Here is a 22,019-nt window from a genome sequence, read left to right on the forward strand (position 1 = left end):
TCATGAATCAGAACAAATGGACCACTGCAAGACATGTTGCTGTAGACAAAAACTGAGGCAGAAAATTCCTGTCTCCCTGTGTTGTAAGACATCAACACTTTCCCAAATTATATGTAGGGAGCATTGCAGTGTTCAATGATGAAAAAGTTGAGGAATATGACAGTGAAGAATTTTCATATTAAAATGCTTTTCTCTTTTGCATTCTTTCTTTATCAAATAGTTGTGAAGACAGATGTCCATCCCAACCCAGAACATGCCCAACTGCCAAACCAGTGTGTTCCAGGCATTGTCGTTGTCCAAAGGAGAAGAAAGGTACTCATGGGTCCCAAAGCAGAGAAACTCCTTGACTGAGCTTCCCCTACTCTTCGAAAATCCACTGCTTTGCAAAGTAGTTGTCACTGACTTTCAAACAATAGTAAACATGAACATCTTCCACATTAATAGCAGAAGAATTAATCCAGTCTGCATTTATTTATTAGAGTAATCACTAACTGCAAGTGAGTCCTCTGGGACATTGGTAATTGTTCTCCAAGAGGTAACAACAGCTGATGAATTTCTGGCTGCATGGAAGAAAGATTGGGAGGTACCAGTTCAAGGTTACGTTATGGAAGATGAAACTGTATTGGAAATAGAGTCACAGTGTCCAGCCAGTCATTCAGAAATTGAGACTTGATAATCTTAGCCTCTGAATCCTTAGCTAATGCAGCTCCTGGGTAAAACTTTCTCCAGAAATTCAGTGTACAGGATTTGGCTTCTAATAGGTTCAGCACTGAGTTATTTGATCTACTGTCCAGCTTTGATTATAATTTTGTGTTTATTGTACAACTACTGTCAGATGTGCCATATTTAAGTGTATATAAGAAAATAAATACATCAGTTATTCGAGTGGATTTGATTTTTCTCTGTTATTTTAAAACTCTGCCCAAAAAAAAGAAAATAAGGAAAACCCCAAAGCCATTTCAAGTACAGTTTTCTTACGTTTGTTCCACAGGGACTGGCTTCTGCCCAAACCCAGGTCGAAACAAGGTAACTTGACCCAATAGTTTCAGTAAAAATGAAGCATTTTTTCCCATGTCTGCCTGACAGCATGTATGATTTATTTATTTGTTCCTGGTGTAGTGTGTTAATCTTCCTAAGGGGATAGCACCACACTAGTGCTAGCTCTTCAGTGATTTTTTGGGAAAGCACTGCTCACTAGAAGATGGTCTTCCTTTCAGCCTACCATGCAATGAAAATATCTCCTTTGCACTGAAATTCCTCTCCCCAGTGTGAGGCCTGAGTAAGAGTGCTTTAACCAGACCAGGTAAAAGGGCAGTATTATTTTCTGAGCCACTGAAGTCTGGTGTGAGCTAATCCAGACGAAATATTATGAGCAATAATCCTGAACTGGAAGTGATATTCTTGACATCTGTATAATTTTTTCCGAGTTGCTGAATTCTCCAATTCTACACTGCACTGTGAACAAAGGGAACAGAGTATATGAAACAAATGCTACAGAGATGGAACATTTGACACAACACAGGGAACAGAAAATGGAATTCTGATGTGCAACTAAGTTTGGGGTTTTTTTATTCATATAGGAAAAATAGATTGCTTTATAATAAAATTAGAGCCAAACCCCGTAAGACTGATTGAATGGCTGGACAAAGCACCAAACAATTTAACATGCCTCAAGTCTCAGTAAGGCATTTAGGATTTGATCCTGAGTGCTGTGAGTGTTTCCTAAGCCAGCTGGGACCTAGGTCTGTGCAAACATACCTGCAGGCTGTTAGTGGTACCTGTTCTGGGAGCTGGCCTGGGATCCTCTGATGGAGCAGCAGAGTCTGGGCTGTGAGCAGCCTGGCTGGAGCCCCTGCAGCAGGGTTATCTCCTGCTCTGATATCTCTGGGCTCCTGCCTGTGGCTGCTCCTCCAGCCCAAAGGACACGTGCCACAGCCTGGACTCTGCACGGACAACAAGGGGAAGGTGATCCCTGTGCAACACCAGGTGAAGCAGCCTGGCAGCACAAGCACACACATCTCCCCTGATCCTCAAAGAGGCTCTAAATTCAAACACCTGTGTGGTGGTGAGGTCCCCGAGCTGCACAGGGGTCCTTAAAAGGAGTGAACTTCCCCATCACTTCTCTATCTCATCTGGAGGCACTCTGCCCAAATGGCTGTGTTGCCAATAAGCTACACCTGTAGCATGCTCCTCAGAAAGCCAGGGAGCTGCAGAGGCAAACCTGACACTTAACAGAGGTATATAGAGTGAAAATACACCTTTATGCAAAACCACACAAAAGTATTTGTACAGCTAAATTCTGTGGGAAGAAATCAAGCTTTTACATTTCCTAGCTTATCCTGGAGTTTAGCAACTGGAGTGCTGTATTAATTACATCTGTGTCAGTGTTGATCTGTAGAGGCTTCCTTGGTTTTCTATCCTGACCAGTGAATATATCAATTTCATTTCTCAAAACTGAGCGCTTTTGCCAGAGACAAGTAAGTCTGCTTCAACCCCAGGAGGCTCTCAGATAAAGCAGTCACTAAGGGGCTGAAAACCATGTTCCAAAGCTTTTCTCACAGAGATGGAGGGGGATTTGAACATGAACCACCTAACCTCCAGGAGATTACAATGGCCATTAGAATACCTGGGCTGGAAAGGTCCCATCACTGACCACCACTGTGAACCCTGTTCTGAGCTTTTCACATTTCCCCATTCCACTGCAAAAGAGACCTGTGCCTCGATGTCCACTGCAGGACTGAAGATCCCAGTGGGATGGCGTGAGATGAGATCTTGCTATATCTATAGGCTTCTTTCAGTTTAAGCCTCTGGGTCAATTTAACCTTTAACCTCAGAATTTTGTTCTTGTGGCTCACTTTGTTAAACACTTAGGCAAATATTTTTGATAGTGTTGTGGTTTAACCCCAGCTGTTAACTAAGCACTCCACAATTCACTTGCTCTACCACCACCCTGGTGGGGAGATTTGGAAAGGAAAAGTAAACCTCATGGGTTGAGGTAAGAACAATTTGATAATTGAAACAAAATTAAATATAACAGCTACAACAAGAATAAGAAAAAGAATGCTACTACTAGTAGTAATTGTCATGGAAAAGGGAGAGAGAGGAATAAAACCCAAGAAACACAAATCATGTACAACACAATTGCTCACCACCCACTGACCAATGGCCAGTCCACCCCAGTGGTGATGGGACTCCCCTAACTCCCCAGTTTATATTCTGGGCATGACGTACTATGGAATGGGATATCACTTTGGCCCATAGAGGTCAGCCCTTCTGGCTATGCTTCTTCACAGCTTCTTGTGCTGCTGCTCTCTGTCAGAGCATAGGAAATTGAAAAGCCCTTGATTTAGAGTAAGCACTAGTTAGCAATAGCCAAAACATCAGTGTGTTATCAATATTATTCTCATACTAAAAACAAGACACAGCACTGTGCCATCTACTCAGAAGAAAGTTAACTCTATCCCAGTCCAAACTAGGACAGATACAAGCATGCATAAGCAACAGAGAATGTGTGATCATCAAAAACACACTGGGAGGTCAATGCAAAATTCAGTGTTTTTTTCACTGAATTTAACCCCCTGACAGATTCTTCTGTGAGGGATTTCTGCTTTGCAGGAGCAATGTGCCTGAAAACTTGTGGATTAAGAATGGCTTTCAGGCTTACTGTGAAGATGGAAAAGAGAACTGCTTGTGGTGGCATTCATGAGCAAGCATGACCTAAGCAGCCAACACACAGGTTTTTATCTAGTTTATAATTTCAATTCTCCTTAGAGGTTCTCAGCCCTAGTTTCCAGAAGCCTTAAGAATATACTTTGCATGCTTCAAGCAGGATTTCCAGCTCTGGTGCAACCTACAGGCATCTTACAACCTATTTCTTTTACAAAAAATCCCTACCCCAACAGATTATCTGCTCCTAAAGCCCTGTGCCAGTCTCTATTGTAGGGTGCTGCCCTTTGCTACCCTGCTTTCCTAATCATTAGAAAATTACCAAAGCTAGAGTGTGTAGTGCATATCTGTAGCATTCACTGAAACACCATGTGGAAAAGCTCAATAATTTTAGCACTGTGCTGTGAATGACAGTGGTGTGTCTTCACTGCCACAGCCCCCAGAATATCTGAATGTCACTAAGTCTGTGTCATAGCCATTAATCCTCTGTGTGGAAGACTAGGACTAAAAGGAGGGTCTGAGTGAAGATGCAAACACATGCAGAAAATTAGATTTTGATGATAATCTACAAAAGTTCGATGCTATTTTGTTGGTGGAATTCTGGATTTTTCATTTAAAAGTATTCAACAAACTTTAAAGTAGAAATGGTTTATGTTATCTTTCATATTGATATATCAGACTGACTTTTAATTAGGATATTAAATATAACAATTCAGAAGAATTAAATGAGGTATGTAAAATTCATAGCAGATCTGTTTTTTGACTGAAATCATTAACTCTTAACCTATGACTAAATGACCCTCAGAGAGAGAAGGTTATTGTGCAGTGGAATGTTCTCTTTGAAGTTTGAAAGGCCTTTTATGACTGTGTTCAGCATGACTTGCTTTTTAGGCATATGGACATGATTTACAGATTTCATAGGCAGAATAATAGTGCTAAAAATTTCTGCTGCAGTATATCTTAATTTTTATATAGTGAGGGATGTCTTTAATGTGATATTTGTGTTATGTATGTAATAGGAAGGACAATACTTATATAATAATTGTTAATTCTAAATAAACACACACGATATTTCTCAGACCATCAGATTTTATGAGTAGCTAGCTTCTACTTATATGTGCTTTCTTGCAGGAAGGGGACAAGGAAGAATATGAATCAGAATAATAGCTAAATATGCACACCACATTGAAAGAGTCAGGAAATATTTATCTACTTGCAACAGCCATACTTGACTTCCAGAAGGACAGAGGTACATGTGATATTACCAAATGCTGGTGAGATGGAAGAAATTCAAGCATGTCTTGAAAGTACTGCTCTCATTTACTTCAAAAGCTATCACAGGTCATATGCTGTGACATTGCTTATAGCAAGAATTATTCATGGGAGGGTTGACAGAGCACTCATAAATCCAGTCATACTCATATACACTGCAAACATATAAATCTGTATGTATCCTTTGGGCATCAACTCCAGCTCACTCGTAAGGTCCCTTCCTGTATTCCAGAGAAAACAAATGTGAATCTGCTTAGGTTTATTTTTTGTTTTCTTGTACCACTGCAAGTCAGGATTTATGCGATTAAAGTTATTTTGCTTTACAGTAGTGTAAAAAAAAAAGAAAGGAAAATCTCGAGAACCCAAAACTGAATCTGAGGAAGTTTCTTCAGCTGCCTGTTTCCTCTGTATTTTCTAAATAACTGGTATATTCATTTCAATTTTAAAATTCAATATTTTAAAATATCAAAGGGGTTGTCATCTTCTAATTCTGGACTTATGGAGTGAATTGTTCTGTCTGGAATGACAAGGTGGATAGCAGGCCAAGTAAATATTTTTTCTCATTTATTAAAGTCTACATTAAAAAACGAACAAACAAAACAAGTAGGGGTTACAAGTGATGTACTGCCATTCACTTTATTTTTCAAACTCCTACATCAGCAGTTACTTAAAAACCCCACTAAAAACTTTTAACTCAGGGGTAAAAAATCTGTTCTAAATGAAAATAGAAAGCAAGTGCCTCTTTTGGCCAATAAAACAAAAGGAGTACAGAAAATGATGTGTCAGGGCTTGGTCTGCACTTTGACTTCAATGCAATTAACACTCTTCTTTGTTTCCACTTTTATCATACTTTACAATACTACTCAATATGAAAGGTCATACCAGGCTGAGAACAGTGGGGGATCCATAATTTAGCATGAACTGTTTCCTTTCTTAAACATCTAAAGGTACCTTTAAAATGTTTATGGCTGAGTAATCAATGATTTAATTCTAGTGTGCATTGGTATATGCTATATATTTGAAAATACAACTGCAGTTATACCAAAAATACCTAGTTACGGAGTGTGATTACAAATTAAGTGGCAAAAAAAATAAGGTAACAAGGTAGGAAGCATTTCACTTAGTCTTTTGCCCCACTTTGTTATGCTAAGTTGTATTTTTAATAGGTGGAGACTATCTCTGATATGTGGCTTAGGATCACAGGTCCAGCTGAAAAGGTAATGCAAGATACCCAGACTAACCCATCAGCTTCTGTTAGGTGGCTCATTGGCAAAGCATTTATCCAAAACTTTCCCTTGACCCCAGACCCCACTGTCTATGCACACTCATGTGCCTCCTTTGATTTTTTTGGGGAAAGTGTATCTTGATTCCTATTAATGGACTAACTTTTCAGAATTGTGTTTAAACATTCAAATATAGTTGCACAGTGGATATTTTGATTCAGTCCTCAAAATAAAATCACCAATATAAGTGATGAAAAACAAGGAAGAGCTTAATGCCTCCACAAGAATTATGCAATGCGTCTTATCAATATTGTCCTTGGAATAAGCATCAATATTTTTCTGTAGCTGAGTTATGAAGGCATATCATGAAAATCCCTTGAAAGTCATCTCAGTCTCTCTGTTCTTCCTCCATTTCCCTGTGCATCCCATTTTAAATCTGCCCACAGCTCATTCCTACAAGTTTTCAGAGCTAAGAATGCCTACACTTCTCTCTCTGTCCCCTGGAGTACAGTTACCCTTTCACCTTTCCCTGCTCCACATCAATTAAATAAACCTTGGAGCAGCACTTTCCAGCCTACACAAAGCTTGAAAACTGTGGCTTCCATTTCACACCTCGAGAATGGTTTGCATGCCCCTCTGAGTTTTCTCAATTCTAACAATCAAATAAAAATTACTTCTTCCTCCACAGACCTTGCCTTGTTTTCATCTCTAGATAGTCAAGCCTACAGTAACAGTATCAATTTAAAGAAGCCTGTGTCTCATTTAATGGATTTTAAAGTACAATTAAAATTAATTATTCTTGCTTTACAGTTTAAATCTGGATTCAAACTATCAATATAGAGTTAATTATAGTATCAATATATAGAACTATAGATAGTTCATGTTTATTTTTTATAAGAAACTCAGTTTTCTTTAAATTCAAACTGTAGAATGCAGGCAGGTATTATTCTATTTGATATAACGACTACAGAGAACAGTGCTAAAAATGTTCTGGGGCATTTGTGTGGTAGGGGCATTAGTAATAGGAAATAAAACATACCAGCTAAAGGTTCTTCAGCATTGCACAGAGATATTTTGCAGCACCACAAGGACAAACACACTTTAAGTTTCCAATAGCTCCATCTACTGTTGTCACTGTACCTTTCTTCTCCTCCACCAAAAAGTCCTCATATATACTCAACTTTCAGTTAAACCCATTTTGTAAGCATTTTAAAGCTGAAATCCACCCGACGGTTCTGCCACTCCAGTTTGTGCCAACTCCCAGAATCATACAATGTAGAACCCTATGACATAAATTGCCAGGAGTAGTTAAAAGTTTGTGAAGCACAGTTTTAAAGATACAAACAGAAGACCTCCAGGACAGGCCTTCTCTTCTAGCACAGCTGATATACTGGTGTTAAAGTCTTCTGATGTGGCCTCAAGGCTGCAAAAGCAGAAAGAGATCTTCAACTAAATAGACAGTTAAATTTAGTGAAGCTGACAAAAAAAAAAAAATAAAATAAGTAGAACCAAGTCTAGAAGTCTAGTGTGGTCAACATGCTGTGGCTTCATAGCTGACATCAGACCTGTGTGTTACTGTAAATCATTTGATCCAAGTCAGACACAGGCAGAAGTGTCTTTCTGTCAAATTAGTCAGATGGCTTGTTAGAGAGTTGATAGTAATGGCATGCTGGCTGCAGGACAGGTATCCCCTGGGTCTGCCAGTACAAAAGCAACCAGTACTTCTGACAGACTTAAAATGTCAGGATAGGCACAGACATCACTTTGCATTGCGTGCTCAGGAATCTTTTTCTGCCCTATTTGACGAGTACTTAATCTGGATCACTCGCTTGCCTTGGCTGGGAAGGTAGGAGACAGGCACCATCCAGGCTTTGTTTGCCATGACTGCTCCTTCTAGGGACCAGGAGGGACCAGAGACCAAGTGTGCAGGTACTGGAATGGATCCTGCACGGCAGTGGTGAATGACCACTCGCAGGTGGTGTAAAAGAGGACTCTTCTCAGTAACAGCCCATGATGCGAGCAGCTGTCCTGTCCTGTGTCCTGCTTGGAGAGGTAACCTGTTTGTAAGCTCAGAGGACTGAAAGCTACTCCTGGTATCCTTGGACTATTCCCAAGCCCTCATGTCCTTCTTCACCTTCACTGACTTGATTTGACAGGGAAGGGAATGCTCTGGGCCCTGGGGAAGAGCACTGTAGTGCGCAGAGGATGACCAAATGATTGTGACCTCCAGGCACGCATGAGAGGCACAGGTTACACATGTGAGAGCCAACACACACAGCCTTCAGCCTTGCCAATCAACTTCTCCCTTCTGTTAGCAAATTCATGTCCCACAGATGAATTCCAAACTGCTTGGAAGGGACAAGAGTCTGTAAAATGGAAAACTAACTTATTTCCTGGCATTCTAAAAGAGAAATTTGGCTTCAAGAAAAGAAGCCCTTTCTCTGGTTTGTGTTTAATGGTAATTTCCTTCACAGACAGCACTGCGGTTTGTTAAGCCTTCAACTCTAAACTTGTATTTTAGAAGTACGTTAACATGTAATTTTAGCCAGCTTCTGTGGGATTCCATGAATAGGAAAATTCAGGTGCTTGAATGAGAAAACCATGATTTTTCCTGGCTGCTTTATGGGAGGTATTCCAGCCAGGTAATGAAATTGGACATATGCAGTAGAAACCAGGCAAAACCAACCTTTCTAAGGTATTATAGAAATCTATTAGATCCTGTTGCTATTTCCTAGCAGCAAAAAACAACTGCTGAGGCAGACAGCTGGACACTCACTCCTGCTATGCAGGAATCTTAGAAGGGACAGGCTCTCCAGCCTTACCCTGTAAAAGTAAACTAAATGGAAGGACAATTAGTCCTCCTTCTTCAGAGGAACAATTCCAAATACTGCTTTCCTCTTTGTTTTGGAGCCTATTTAATTCCAGCAGGATCAAAAACTGCAAACACTGTCATTTTTCAAACAAGGTGTTGGACTGTCTTTGGCTGTCCTGCTTGGTTTCACTAACCAGTCTCAGTTTATGATACATCTATAGGCCACAATTCTCCATTCAGCAGTACTATTTTTCACTGATGTACTTCATTTGTGGCTTCCAACAGTTTCTGCTTTCCTGAATAATGAAAAGAAAATGTCCTTCACCTCAGGCCAGTTGTGCAGTCTCACACCACTATTCCATGTCACAAGATTTCTTTTCCAGGAGCACTATGGCTCCCTTGTCATGGCATTAGGCTCTAGAGCAGCACTGCTTCACAGCTCTTTTGTGAAGTACTCTGTGAATAACTGATAGCCTCTTTTTGTCAATTACTATTTTTTTTAATAATAAATGTGCATGCTTTAGGCTTATTGAGTGTAAATAAATGCATTAATTTATTACACCAGCTTATAACACAGCAAAGCCACTTCAATCACAAATGATGATAGTCTTTGCTCCATACAGACATGGAATAACAGCAATGTCACCCAACAGGCTGGGGGATAGAGTGGAAAATTCATCCTGAGAGGATGCTGAGTGGGAGTTGAAAGCACAGAGTACTTGGCAGAAAGTTTTCCTGTATTTTCAAGAACACTGAAGAGGTCTCCTTGAGGCACGATGGCATCTGCTACCTGAACAAAGACACAGGAGTCTCTTTGAGTGTCCTCCATCTTCTCTGTCCATTAACTCAATTTATGAGATGTTCTAGAGAGCATTCAAAGACCAGGCTTGGAAGTGGCAATTACTCTGCTGTCACAGGTTTTACATCTTTACTCTCTATTTATTGTACAGTCTCACTCTGACCTTGTATGTGCTCTAAGTGAGGGGGTGAATATACTGAGTGCAGGATTTAGAGAGTAAGAAAATTTCATTTTCTTCAGCTGTTGGTCCCTTCAATATCAGCTTCACCTCAGATCAGGGCAGGATAGACTCTGGATATGACCAGGATCGGTGACAATTTTATGAATACGCAACACAACACCACAGACAGTGAAAAGTGAATGTTATCCCATCCTTGTAAAACAGCTGTGGAGACAAAATTTAGCAGCATCTTTTTCAACTTGGTAGTGGCAAAGATTCCTTTCTATTAAGGTTTTTCCTAGGCTCCTTAGTAGACAAATTTTTCAAGTTCCCTTGAACAGGACAACAGGAGAAGGCTTCAGATCCAGGGGGATTTACTGAACCACTGACAGGAATGACATTATGCTCAACAAGACACATTTAATGACGAACACAGATGTCAGACCACCAAAGCCAACATGCCAGGCCAAAGGCATGAAGGTTGGCCACCATCCCTGATCTCCTTCAAAAAGACATCCAGAGCCTATGACCAACAGCCAGGAAAGTAAAGAAAGGGGCTGCTATGTCATGTACCAGTTATGATTTCTCTTCAGGGTTTTAAAGTTTGCATTCCAAGAATTACAACTTCTCTAGAGAACACACATGAAGAACTAATCTAACAAAAATAATTTTCCAAATAGTTAAAACCATAAGAACTGTTTTCCTGACAGCTAAAATTGGAGTGACTTGACAGCTTGATTCTTCAGGGCAGTGTGACAGCAAGGGAGGTCACCACCACCATTTGCCAGAGCTCACATGGGGTGCTGCAGTGGAGACCCCCCAAGTCCATTCCTCCTTCTCCTAGCACTACTTTGGTGGCTTTTTCCTAGATGCAATTCAAGGCCACAGCTTTACACTCTGGCTAGTTTCTTCTGAGAATGAGGACCCCTACAGATTCCTGCTTCTCAAACTTCTTTCACACCCTGCTGTTGCTGGTGAGAAGCTTCCCCTCTTCTGGCCTCACACTCAGCTTCTCATTCTGAAATTCAGGTTCTTGACATGCCAGAGAAGCACCTGATGATGAAGTCAGATTTACCAGTGCTGGTCCCACCTTTCTGAACCACATGAGAAAAATTCAATCAATGAGCAGTGCTTTCCTTATTCAAAACAGTGGAGTTTTTCACATCTTTCAGTCCCCAAAACAAAGTGCCTGGTTTCCTCCTAAGTCCTTCTCAGGATCAGTGCCTCCAAACCACAACTGTCCAAGCTTCAGTCTCAGGAATCCGGCCAGCACTCCAGCCTAGGTCAGCTTGTACTGTCACTCACAACAAACACATTTGCATACGAGACACGACAGACTCAAATCTTACAAAATTTGTATCAGAAATCATGGCAAGAAGAAGGAGCTGCCAAGCATAATTTTGGGAACATACAGGAATAGCATGAACACCCTTCTAGGCAGCCAGCAGCAGTCAGGAGAGTGTTGGAACTGCAAAAAAGGCTGATGGTAAGGCTTCTTGAGAAGACCAGGAATACATAGCCAAGTGATGCCAACCCAGCTCCTTTCCCAGTGTTCAAGCTCCTGGAACGTCTATACAAGCCATTTTTAAAAAATTTATTTCCATTGAGACACAGCAAGCTTTCAGCACTTGGGGTAGAAGAGTAGAACATTTCGTGAGTTCCAGCAAACACACCAGAAGAGCTTCTCCACTGGGGGCAGAGCAAAGCCTTTGGAATTTCGAGGCAATCCCATCCCTATACGGCATTTAGGTCACTTTTTTTCAGCAGCTCCGTACTACACGTTTTTGACAACCACCGTCCGGGACCAGCTTCTCACTACAGCAAGGACATCGCTGCTGCATTAGCGCGGTGCCCTCACTGCCTGGCGCCGGGAGCGGGGCGAGATACCGGGATGCGAGAGGCCGGGAGCGGGGCGGCGTCCCGGGATGGGGAGCCGGGAGAAAGGCGGGATCCCGGGATGGGGAGCCGGGGTGGAGCAGAGAGCGGGGCGGGGTCCCGGGGTGGGGAGCTGGGGCGGGGTCGGCAGCGGGCCGGGATCCCGAGATGGGGAGCTGGGGCGGGGTCCCGAGGCGGGGCGGGGTCCCGGGATGGGGAGCTGGGGCGGGGTCGGGAGCTGGGACGGGGTCCCGGGATGGGGAGCTGGGAGAGAGGCGGGGTCCCGGGATGGGGAGCTGGGGCGGGGTCCCGAGGCGGGGCGGGGTCCCGGGATGGGGAGCTGGGGCGGGGTCCCGAGGCGGGGCGGGGTCCCGGGATGGGGAGCTGGGGCGGGGTCGGGAGCTGGGACGGGGTCCCGGGATGGGGAGCTGGGAGAGAGGCGGGGTCCCGGGATGGGGAGCTGGGAGAGAGGCGGGGTCCCGGGATGGGGAGCTGGGAGAGAGGCGGGATCCCGGGATGGGGAGCTGGGGCGGGGTCCCGAGGCGGGGCGGGGTCCCGGGATGGGGAGCTGGGAGAGAGGCGGGGTCCCGGGATGGGGAGCTGGGGCGGGGTCCCGGGATGGGGAGCTGGGAGAGAGGCGGGATCCCGGGATGGGGAGCTGGGGCGGGGTCCCGGGGCGGGATCCCGGGATGGGAAGCGGGGGCGGGGTCGGGAGCTGGGGCGGGGTCCCGGGGCGGGATCCCGGGATGGGGAGCTGGGGCGGGGTCCCGAGGCGGGGCGGGGTCTCGGGGCGGGCAGGGGCCGCGCCGCAGCCAATCACCGTCCAGCGCAGCGATTGGCGCGCGTTTTCCCGCGTGACGCAGAGCCGGGCGCTGATTGGCTGCGGCGCGGCCCCACGCGGGCGTGGCCGCCCGGGTGACCGGGAAATGGGGACATGGCGCCGGGCAGCGCGCAGGGAGCGCCGGCCGCCGGCAGGTACGTGCACGGTTCCCCCGCCCTCAGCGCCACCCGCGCTCCCCGGGGCGGTCGCCGCGGTCACTGACTGGACTTTTCTGGGGCCGCGGTGCCGTCCCGCCCTGCGCGCGGCCTGCGCGGGACGTACGGTGGGCCCGGAGGCGCCGCGGACACTGAGGGGGCCGGGGGTCGTCGCGAGCGGCCGCCGGCGAGTGATGGCGCCTTGTGGTTCCTTCCCCCGGCAGGAGCGGGCCCGGGATGGAGGGCGGAGGCCCGGCGGCGCACACCGTGTGCATGGTGTCGGACTTCTTCTACCCCAACATGGGGGGCGTGGAGAGCCACGTGTACCAGCTGTCACAGTGCCTCATCGAGCGCGGCCACAAGGTCCTGGTGGTCACCCACGCCTACGGCCACCGCAAGGGCGTCCGCTACCTCACTAGCGGGCTCAAAGTCTACTACCTGCCCCTGAAGGTGATGTACAACCAGTCCACGGCCACGACGCTCTTCCACAGCCTGCCCTTGCTCAGGTACATCTTCGTGCGGGAGCGGGTGACCATCGTGCACGCCCACAGCTCCTTCTCCGCCATGGCCCACGACGCCCTGTTCCACGCCAAGACCATGGGGCTGCGGACCGTGTTCACTGACCACTCCCTCTTTGGGTTCGCCGATGTCAGCTCGGTGCTGACCAACAAGCTGCTGACGGTGTCCCTGTGTGACACCAACCACATCATCTGTGTCTCCTACACGAGTAAGGAGAACACGGTGTTGCGAGCGGCCTTGGACCCTCGGATAGTCTCTGTCATCCCCAACGCTGTCGATCCCACCGAGTTCACTCCAGACCCCTCGAGGAGGGATGACAGTACAATAACAATTGTTGTTGTCAGCAGACTTGTTTATAGGAAAGGTAATGGGGGATCAAATGTGACCTTGTTTTGGTTGTTTTCACCCTTTGGAAAGGTCTTGGTCAGGTATCACTTAGGCTGTATCTGTGGAATGGATGGAATTTTCACTGAGAGTGGGGAGGTGGCTGTTCCAAGCTTTTGTGTTTGTGAGCTCAAGAAGAAGAAATGTACGTTTCTTTTTGTACGTGTTGGGTTCAGAGGTGCGTTTCCTTTGTAATCCTGAAGAGATCAAAAACTGCAGTTTGTAAAATGGAAGGTTTGGCTCATATTGCACATAAGATTTAGGGCCTAATCTATATATTTTCTTTAAAATGTTGTAGTTGTTTTTTATTTAATCAAGTGATGTCAACTTAAGAGATTTTTTTTTCCATTTTTAAGTCCTAAGAGGCCACAAGTTGTGGTTTTTTTCATATTTTGTGTACAGCTGTTTAACTGTCTTCAGGAGACTTTTATTTTTTTGCTACTTCTGCTCTTGGATATAGTTGTAGATGTGGGCTACATCTTGAGAAGTTCTTGAAATCAAATACAATAATGGCTTGCCCTAAATTCTCTACTCTTAGGTATTGATTTGCTTAGTGGTATAATTCCTGAGCTCTGTCAGAAATATCCGGAGTTACATTTCTTAGTTGGGGGAGAAGGACCAAAACGAATCGTACTAGAAGAAGTCCGGGAGAGATACCAGCTACATGACAGGTTTGTTCTGTGGGTGACCATGACCCTTCAAGGTACTTCAGGGGTGGGGATCTGCCTGCCTCCCTCCCCAAGATAAACCCCAAAACTTGAGGCTGGAGGCCTAAAGGCAAGGCACATAAACCAGACACTGAAGACTTTGAGAGCTGGACTATGATCCAGGAAGTTAATTAATATTTCTGTGAATAGGCCTTGAATGTGCCTTCACTCAAGTCATTGGCTGCTGACTTAGATATAAATTCATCATACCCCTCCCTGCAACCATGATGCTTGGATCTCTTATGGCATCAGGTGTTAACAGCTCATTTGTGCCATTGCATGTGATGATGACTACTAGTAATTTATTATTTCAGTATGAAACTCTTAAGCATAGTGCTTGTCTCATATGTCTTCTTGTGATACTACAGACTTGTTCCCTGGTGCTATCATGTTGCCAGAATGTTGTCATGATACATATGCAGTCTTGTATTTCTTTGGGGTTTTCTTGATCAAGAACAGTTTCATGTCCTCAGTTGTTCATTTTATTTTCTAGGTTTTTTCTTGCCTGTTTTGTACTTTAGTCAGTGATTCCCCATATTAATATTGTTAGTATCATTCTCATTTTACCCTTTTTTGTTTTCCAATATCTCTTCAAGATGATAGCTGCTGATCATTGTATTTTAAAAACTTTTTCCTTTGTCAAACTCAGATTGGTCAGACCTTACCTTGAAAATTCAGATAATATATTTGACAAATCTTAATTATTAACTGAATGAGGCCATTTTTTCTTGCAGAACTAGAAGGTTCAGTCTCAATGTTCTGGAGGAAAATGCCATGAAAACAAACTTTTCCCACCAGCTTTATTTTCAGAAGTTTCTTTCAGTGTGACAATAAAAAAGCACAATCTTCTACTTCTCCACTGCTGGAAAAATTTAGAGAAAACTAAACGGATGTGCCTTTGTTCTCTCACTATATAAGGGTGAACCATTGGTACCTTTTTCAGAATATATGTAACACTACACAGCATTATTATGATCCAAATCTTGTGTTTATTTTTTTTTTTTTTTCTTCTTTTCTCTTGTATGCAGGGTACGTCTTCTAGGAGGCTTGGAACACCAGGATGTTAGAAATGTCCTGGTTCAGGGGCACATTTTTCTCAACACTTCTCTCACTGAGGCCTTTTGTATGGCTATTGTGGAGGCAGCAAGCTGTGGTTTACAGGTAAAAAAAAAGCAAGCTCAATATCCAGAAAACATGCATACATTTTAAACAAGTTTCACTATGAAATAAGATGTGCTTCTGACATTTGATTTCATCTGAGGCTCTGTCTTGACAGTGGTAAGCAAATATTATCCCCATTTACAGATCACCTGGAAACTGAGACAGAAAGGTTAACTGAAACTGCTTAAGCTCTGAGAAGAATTTTGTGCAGAATTGGGAATAACATGTAGATCTGCTCTTAGTACTCTGAACTAGCCAGACTGCCTCTCCAAAATACTAATTTGTATGTACTCCTTTATGGACTTTTGGGGTACCTGATATTAACAAAGGTTTACTTTGACAGTACTTTGAAAGGAGCTGCAGAAAAATTGCCTTATTATTTAGGGATTCAAGATAAGCTGGGGAGAGAGAGAACCATAAAATCCCTTTCTAACTAATCTACAACTCAGATTGACGACTTAAAAAGAAATTGAGCCATAAAGAATTAGAGTTTCACATTAAAATATAAAGAAACTGTATTAAAACAGACAAATAGGAGTACCTAATCTACAGTAAGTATAGAAAATGTGAGAGACTTCAGGTTTTTTTTTTTTTACTTCAGTATCCTTTGACATCGGTTAATATCTAGTTGTAGTTATTCTCTTGCCATTTCTTTTCTCTAGACATGAGGAAGTTCTGCAGTTTCTTTATGCAATCATCTTTAAACATTGGGCAATATGTGAGTCTTAGTAATTTCTGATTTCCCTTTAAAAATAATAATTCAGATTAGTATAAATAAATTTTTGCAAGTGTTCAGTAACCTAGGAAACTGAAATTTTTAGTATGTGGTAAAATTATCCTCTGCAAATAGAGGTAACAGGTTTTTTGAGATACTGTGGAGGAAATATCCAAAATCTGGTTACACAGGTTTAGTTGTGTACTGTGGAAAACACCTTCAGAAAGGAGTCTCATAACCACTTGTTAGACCACGTCTTCTGTTTTATCATGGCACCAAAGAATAATTCTGGATAATGTTGAAGGTAATCTGCTATGCTCTGTCTTCCCTGGGGTTTACACCTTTAGTTCACATACAGGTCAAGTTACCAAACCATGATGTTTTCCTATTCTTTTAAATAGCTGCATCTAAACAATGTAATAGCATTGTCATCACACAATTTCATTTTTTATGTTGCATGTGTGCTGTTTCTTTCATTTGTTTCAAAGGTGGTGAGTACAAGAGTTGGTGGGATTCCGGAGGTACTTCCAGAAAATCTCATCATTTTGTGTGAGCCCTCTGTGAAATCTTTGTGTGATGGACTAGAAAAAGCTATTGTCCAGCTCAGATCAGGAACTCTGCCATCTCCAGAAGCTGTTCATAATGAAGTAAAGACATTTTATACGTGGAGGAATGTAGCAGAGAGAACTGAGAAAGTATGTATAATTGTTTCTTTTAAATTCTCTGAAAGTACATTTCTGAAACAATTCTTGCTTTGAAATATTACTGTGCACATTCACCATGTAATATTCCAGTGTAGTTTTTTAGCATGTTTCCTGTCAAACATACATGGTTTTAAAAGGTTCAGAGAATGCGGTTTTTTTGTCCCCAAATACATTTCTGGATAGGTGATTGATTTTTTTTTTTTTTTCCTATTTGTATGTTCTAACACGCCATAATTGCTGGTAAATATTGTGAAGAAAAGCCTAGATCTTTAGTTAGATTTCTGCTAATTTATTTATTCAAGTCTTCACATGAAGTAACTTTTCTGGCATAACTGGAAAATGTGCTGCGTAAGGTGTATGACAAGGTAAGGACAGTTTATGACAAAGCTTTGCCATGTGCTAGCAAGTAGTTCAAAATTATGAGAGGTAGTTCGATGCTGGAAGGCTGAACACAGGTGGGTTTACATAAGCTGTGGTTGTAATGAAAATTAATTTTCATAGTTTTGAAATCATACTTCAGAACTAGAACTGCACTTCAGTATAAAAACTGTGCCTTTAGAGAAGAATGTTGGCTGTATTAATGTTACAAACACCTGTGGAGATGTGTCACTTCTGACTTCACCTCCTGTGTTACAGGAAGGAGAGAGTAGCTGAACCCCATGCCTCTTAGTTTGTACCACACTCAACTACATATCTCTCACAAGCCTCCTCAAAGTGCCTTGTGCAGCCAGTTTATTTTACTATTTTCAAGTCCCATCAGTATCATTCATTTTATGATTTTGTAACTGCAGGCAACATTTGAATTGCAAAGTTTTTACAGACATTAGCCTAGATTTGAGTTTGGTTTATATAGCCTTTTCTTAAAAAAACCCACCAGTACTTCATGAAGGAAAATGATCATAGAATTGGTAGAAGTATGCATTGATCTTAAATTTTACAGAAGACAGTTGTTAGCAAATTGTTAAGTTACCTGTAGAATGGAGTCTGTAACATTCATAAGAAAAATCTGTGTCCTTATAGCCTTTTTAGAGTGGTTTGTAGTGAGTTTGTAGTTGGCTGTGGTTGACATGTACAATAAGTCACTAGTAGCATGTATTTGCTTTGTGCAGTAATTGAGGTAGTGTTTCTTTAAATAAAAATCAGGATCCTATTATGATTTGCTTCACTGTTCAAATACAGAGATTTGGAACAGTGCCAAACTCACCTATGAGTTCATCCATCTTCGTGTTTAAAATCTAGTAATTGCATGTTCAAGCTCTTCCTAGGACTGATGTGAATATGAGATTAGAACCCATTCAATTAATTAAAACCCCCAATCCTTTCTGTATCATAGTATATGAGAGACAAATGATGCAGGCTTCCTAGTTAATGAAATACTTCTGAAGTGTGTAAAAGAGGAAAATGTTTCATATTTCTCCTTAAATAAATGAATGAAATAGCTAGACCAAGACTCATAAATCAGCACTTGGGATCTGCAAAGCTTTTGGGGGGTAGTATTTGTCCCATCTGGTAGCTAAGAACAGATCATTTATTTTGCCTAGTGATGGCAAAGTACTGCCTGACTTTTGAGGTAGAAGCTATGTATTGTTACTTTCTGTCTCTTCTCCATTTAGGTGTATGACAGAGTTGCAGATGAAGTGGTTTTACCAATCAAGGAGCGACTTGACAGACTAATGACTCACTGTGGCCCAGTGACGGGGTGTATTTTTGCTTTTTTTGCTGTTCTGAACTTCCTTCTTTTGGCGTTTCTGAGGTGGATGACTCCGGATTCCATTATTGATGTTGCAATAGACGCTACAGGACCTAAGGGTGCATGGACTAAACAGTATTTTTTTGGGAAAAAAAAAAGAGTTAAAGAAGACCTTCCAAACTCCTAAATTGCTCAGGTGGAGAGGGAAGAATGCATCGGTCACTAAAGGTTTTAATGCTTGCTGACAGAGACATTACTCTTCAGAAACTCTTTAGTTTCTTTCTGAAGTTCTTGGAAAGAAACTCAGTTCAATGTGCTACCTCAATTTAGGATGATGTTCTTAGTTCAGTTTTGGATTCATGCAAATTTATAGGCATCTCTTTTGCACTGAAAGCTGGCAGGAGAACATAGGTTTTTATACTTGTCAGAAGCCTTGGAAACAAAAATACAAGATTTTTCTTGATAACTTGAACATTGCAGAGAGGGACTTAAGGTGTTTTGGAAAGTAAAACATAAAAATTATTAGCTTACTGTAGTTCCTGCTAATCCCTGATATTTATTGTTTTAAGACCTCTTTCAAAGTAATTAACAACTCAACAAAATACACCTTTTTTCTCCTAAAATGGAATTGGCACTTGAAATTAGTCATAAAGTTCATTACCATGTAAATTTCAGATACTTAGTTCTAGCAGTTGTGTCCCAGTGACAGGTTTTGCCTGCATAGCACTGTTATTTTGAAGTTCTTCCCTAGTCAGAGGTGCTCATCCTGTTGCTAAATCAAAATTCCATAATGATTTTCTGATATTTTCAGAGGTGCTAAATTTGTCCTGTTCTCTTACATGTGTGAAAGTGACGTAAAGCTTATAGTGGTTTCAGGTTGGTTTTTTTTTCGGTACATAGGCAAGGAAATAGTATTATTTAGAGATAATACAGCCTTCAGAAACATCTCAGGCCTGAAAACTTCCAGCAGACTGTGCCAAAGCGTGAAGTAACACGTGTGTGAGAGAGCAAAACTGAAGGGCTTAACAAGCGCACTTGTGCTTACTCGCTCTCTCCCACCTCCCACCCACCCATCCCATTTTTCCCCCTACTTTTCTTTCTCCTTGCCCTCACTTAGGACCAAAGTGGCATTTCAGTCCATCTCTGGGAGGGACAGCATTCAGGGTGAACGACTTCGCCTCATCCACGTCAGAGATGCTGGCTGGCAGGTTCTGCACGTGAAATCTTGGGAAGGTGTCCCTGAAGTGGAAATAACCAGTGGCTCTGCTTTTCATGGAGAGACAGAGAGAAGGAGATCTGTGAGCAGGCCTGAGTGATGTGTACGTGGGGCAAGAGGCAGCACAGCATTGTGCCAATGTGTGTGAGAAGAGACATTAATTTCATTTGTGTCAATCACCTCTAAAATTGCCCCTTGTCTGATGCACTGGGTTAATTTCTTTTTCAAGCATCACTAATGATGATAAGCTTACTGTTTTATGACTCTGGAGTATTGTGTGCTGTCGGACACTGTATTAATATTAAAACTGTGCAATATGAAAATTCTGTTTCCAAACCCTTGAAGGGTAGTATTTAACACATTACTTCTGCCAAATTCATGTTGTTTGGGTAGAGATGTAATTACACAAACATTTTATAATTTCATTGAACATATTTTCATGAAACACAAAGATAATGTAAATAATTGCCATATATAAAGTCTATTTTCTTTTATGAGAGTTTTTAGCCTTTGATATGTAACATACAGTGTGTAATATTACAATTTGAGTTTTTCAAACTCTGCATTAAAAATGGAAGTCCTCTAAAATGGTGCCACGAGGTTTAAGGATAAATGGGTTGAATTAAGCTAATATTTTACTTCTCTAAGTTACTTTTTTTAAATACTATTCAAGCATTCAGATTTCTAACAACCTTTTGAAAATACTGATTGTTACTCCAGGGAAATGTTATATATACATATAAATATATATGTATATATATATATAAATATATATATATGTGTGTGTTTTTAGTAATATTTTGTTTGTTCTTTTATATTTCTGTTTGGTTTCCTGCAACATCTACAAACACAAATCAAAAGGATTGTGTGTATCTCTTCAAAGTACATTTTTCTTTTGTGGAACATTGTGTACTTATGAGTAACGTAATAAAACCTTGTTATAGTCTTGTTTACAAGACCAGTGTAAAGTTTATCTAGAGGTTTATTTACCTTTCCATAAAGAATGGATACATTTCATTAATATGCAGGAACATATAATTAGAAAATACAGAAATGCAAATCATAATGCTGCTTTCCACCACTGTGTTGTTGGAGTTCTTAGGAAAATATCTTTTAGTAATCATCTTTCTGTACAAGCTGCCATATAAACTTAACCCCAAAGCTGGTTTATCAAATAAAAGCACTCAGTATTATGCATAGCTCTGTGGGAATGATTCACTCACTGGCCTCGTGCAGTGGAGTAAAGGGTGATGCCACAGAAACATGTAGTTTTACAGAATATCAGTGGGTAACACGAAAAAGGTTAAATAAAATAAGCAGAATACTAAAAAAAAAAAAAAAATAACCTGAGATAATGAGTGTTTCTAGAAATTAAAAAAAATAACTTCCTAAAAAAATTAAAATGTTTCAATTGTGCTTGTAGGTAAAGTTTGTTGGGAAATACCAGGGCAATGGTAGCAAAGAGAGAGCTACGCTAATTAAGCAATGTCTTGCACAGAGCAGAGCCTCTGGTGTGTAGGAGGAGCAGGAACACCTGTATAGAAGGTCCTCCCCAAACTGCAATGAAATTCCATCCCCAGGCACAAGGAGAAATGTTTCCAATACATTATGTGCAGACACTGTGAATTAAAGTGTTGATAACTGAAAATTGTAGGTTAAATGATACAATATACCATACAAGCATCAAGTAAAGTATAGATAGATATGACTCCTTCTCACTGTTTTAGTGGGTGTGGATAGATCTGAAAGAGGGAAAATACTGTAATTTACTTTTTTTATGGTCAAGTTTTTCTGCATCTGTTCATATTTTTCTCTTTTTGATATTTCTTTCTCTTTACTAGTCCCTTTTTTTCATATATACTTAGGCTTTTAAAAGTTAATTGTAAAAGTCTTTGGTGCTTTCTGCTTCAGTAAAATACAGACTTTATGTAAATAGATAAAAGAATAATCAATCTCAAAATGGTTTAATATTTAGATTTTTTTAAAATTAAGAGTATTTCAATATTTTTAGGGTTTAATTGCCGTCATTAAACTACTCTCATGATATTTGCTGTGCATCATGACACTCAGTAGTATGTTGACTTCCACAGATTTCCCTAATAACTTGAGCATTGACATAGATAAAATGTGGATTTTTTTTA

The 22,019-nt window shown here is 41.6% G+C and overlaps 2 protein-coding genes across 2 annotated transcripts in view; both read left to right on the forward strand.

Moving 5' to 3' along the window:
* Positions 1-890, forward strand: part of VEGFD (vascular endothelial growth factor D) — a 30,651-nt gene extending 29,761 nt beyond the window's left edge. Inside the window, exon 7 of the mRNA XM_058829164.1 lies at positions 221-890. Within this exon, the coding sequence (XP_058685147.1) occupies positions 221-347 (127 nt within the window). The 3' untranslated portion in view covers positions 348-890. The remainder of the gene's footprint in view (positions 1-220) is intronic.
* An 11,795-nt stretch (positions 891-12,685) lies between these two features.
* Positions 12,686-20,836, forward strand: PIGA (phosphatidylinositol glycan anchor biosynthesis class A). The gene is made up of 6 exons (XM_058828937.1): positions 12,686-12,782; positions 13,007-13,665; positions 14,224-14,356; positions 15,421-15,553; positions 16,757-16,963; positions 18,586-20,836. The coding sequence occupies exons 1-6, from the start codon at positions 12,742-12,744 to the stop codon at positions 18,847-18,849; spliced, it is 1,437 nt and encodes a 478-aa protein (XP_058684920.1). The 5' UTR covers positions 12,686-12,741; the 3' UTR covers positions 18,850-20,836.
* The last annotated feature ends 1,183 nt before the right edge of the window (positions 20,837-22,019 follow it).

This window comes from Poecile atricapillus, chromosome 1, assembly GCF_030490865.1.
Source record: "Poecile atricapillus isolate bPoeAtr1 chromosome 1, bPoeAtr1.hap1, whole genome shotgun sequence".
NCBI classification, from domain to species: Eukaryota; Metazoa; Chordata; class Aves; order Passeriformes; family Paridae; genus Poecile; species Poecile atricapillus.

Excerpts from the sequence above, each read along its gene's own strand:
- PIGA (XM_058828937.1), top strand. The coding sequence starts at position 12,742 with ATGGCGCCGGGCAGCGCGCAGGGAGCGCCGGCCGCCGGCAG. Across the intron at positions 12,783-13,006 it reads GGAGCGCCGGCCGCCGGCAG|GAGCGGGCCCGGGATGGAGG; the intron begins GTACGTGCACGG and ends TTCCCCCGGCAG. Across the intron at positions 13,666-14,223 it reads CAGACTTGTTTATAGGAAAG|GTATTGATTTGCTTAGTGGT; the intron begins GTAATGGGGGAT and ends CTCTACTCTTAG.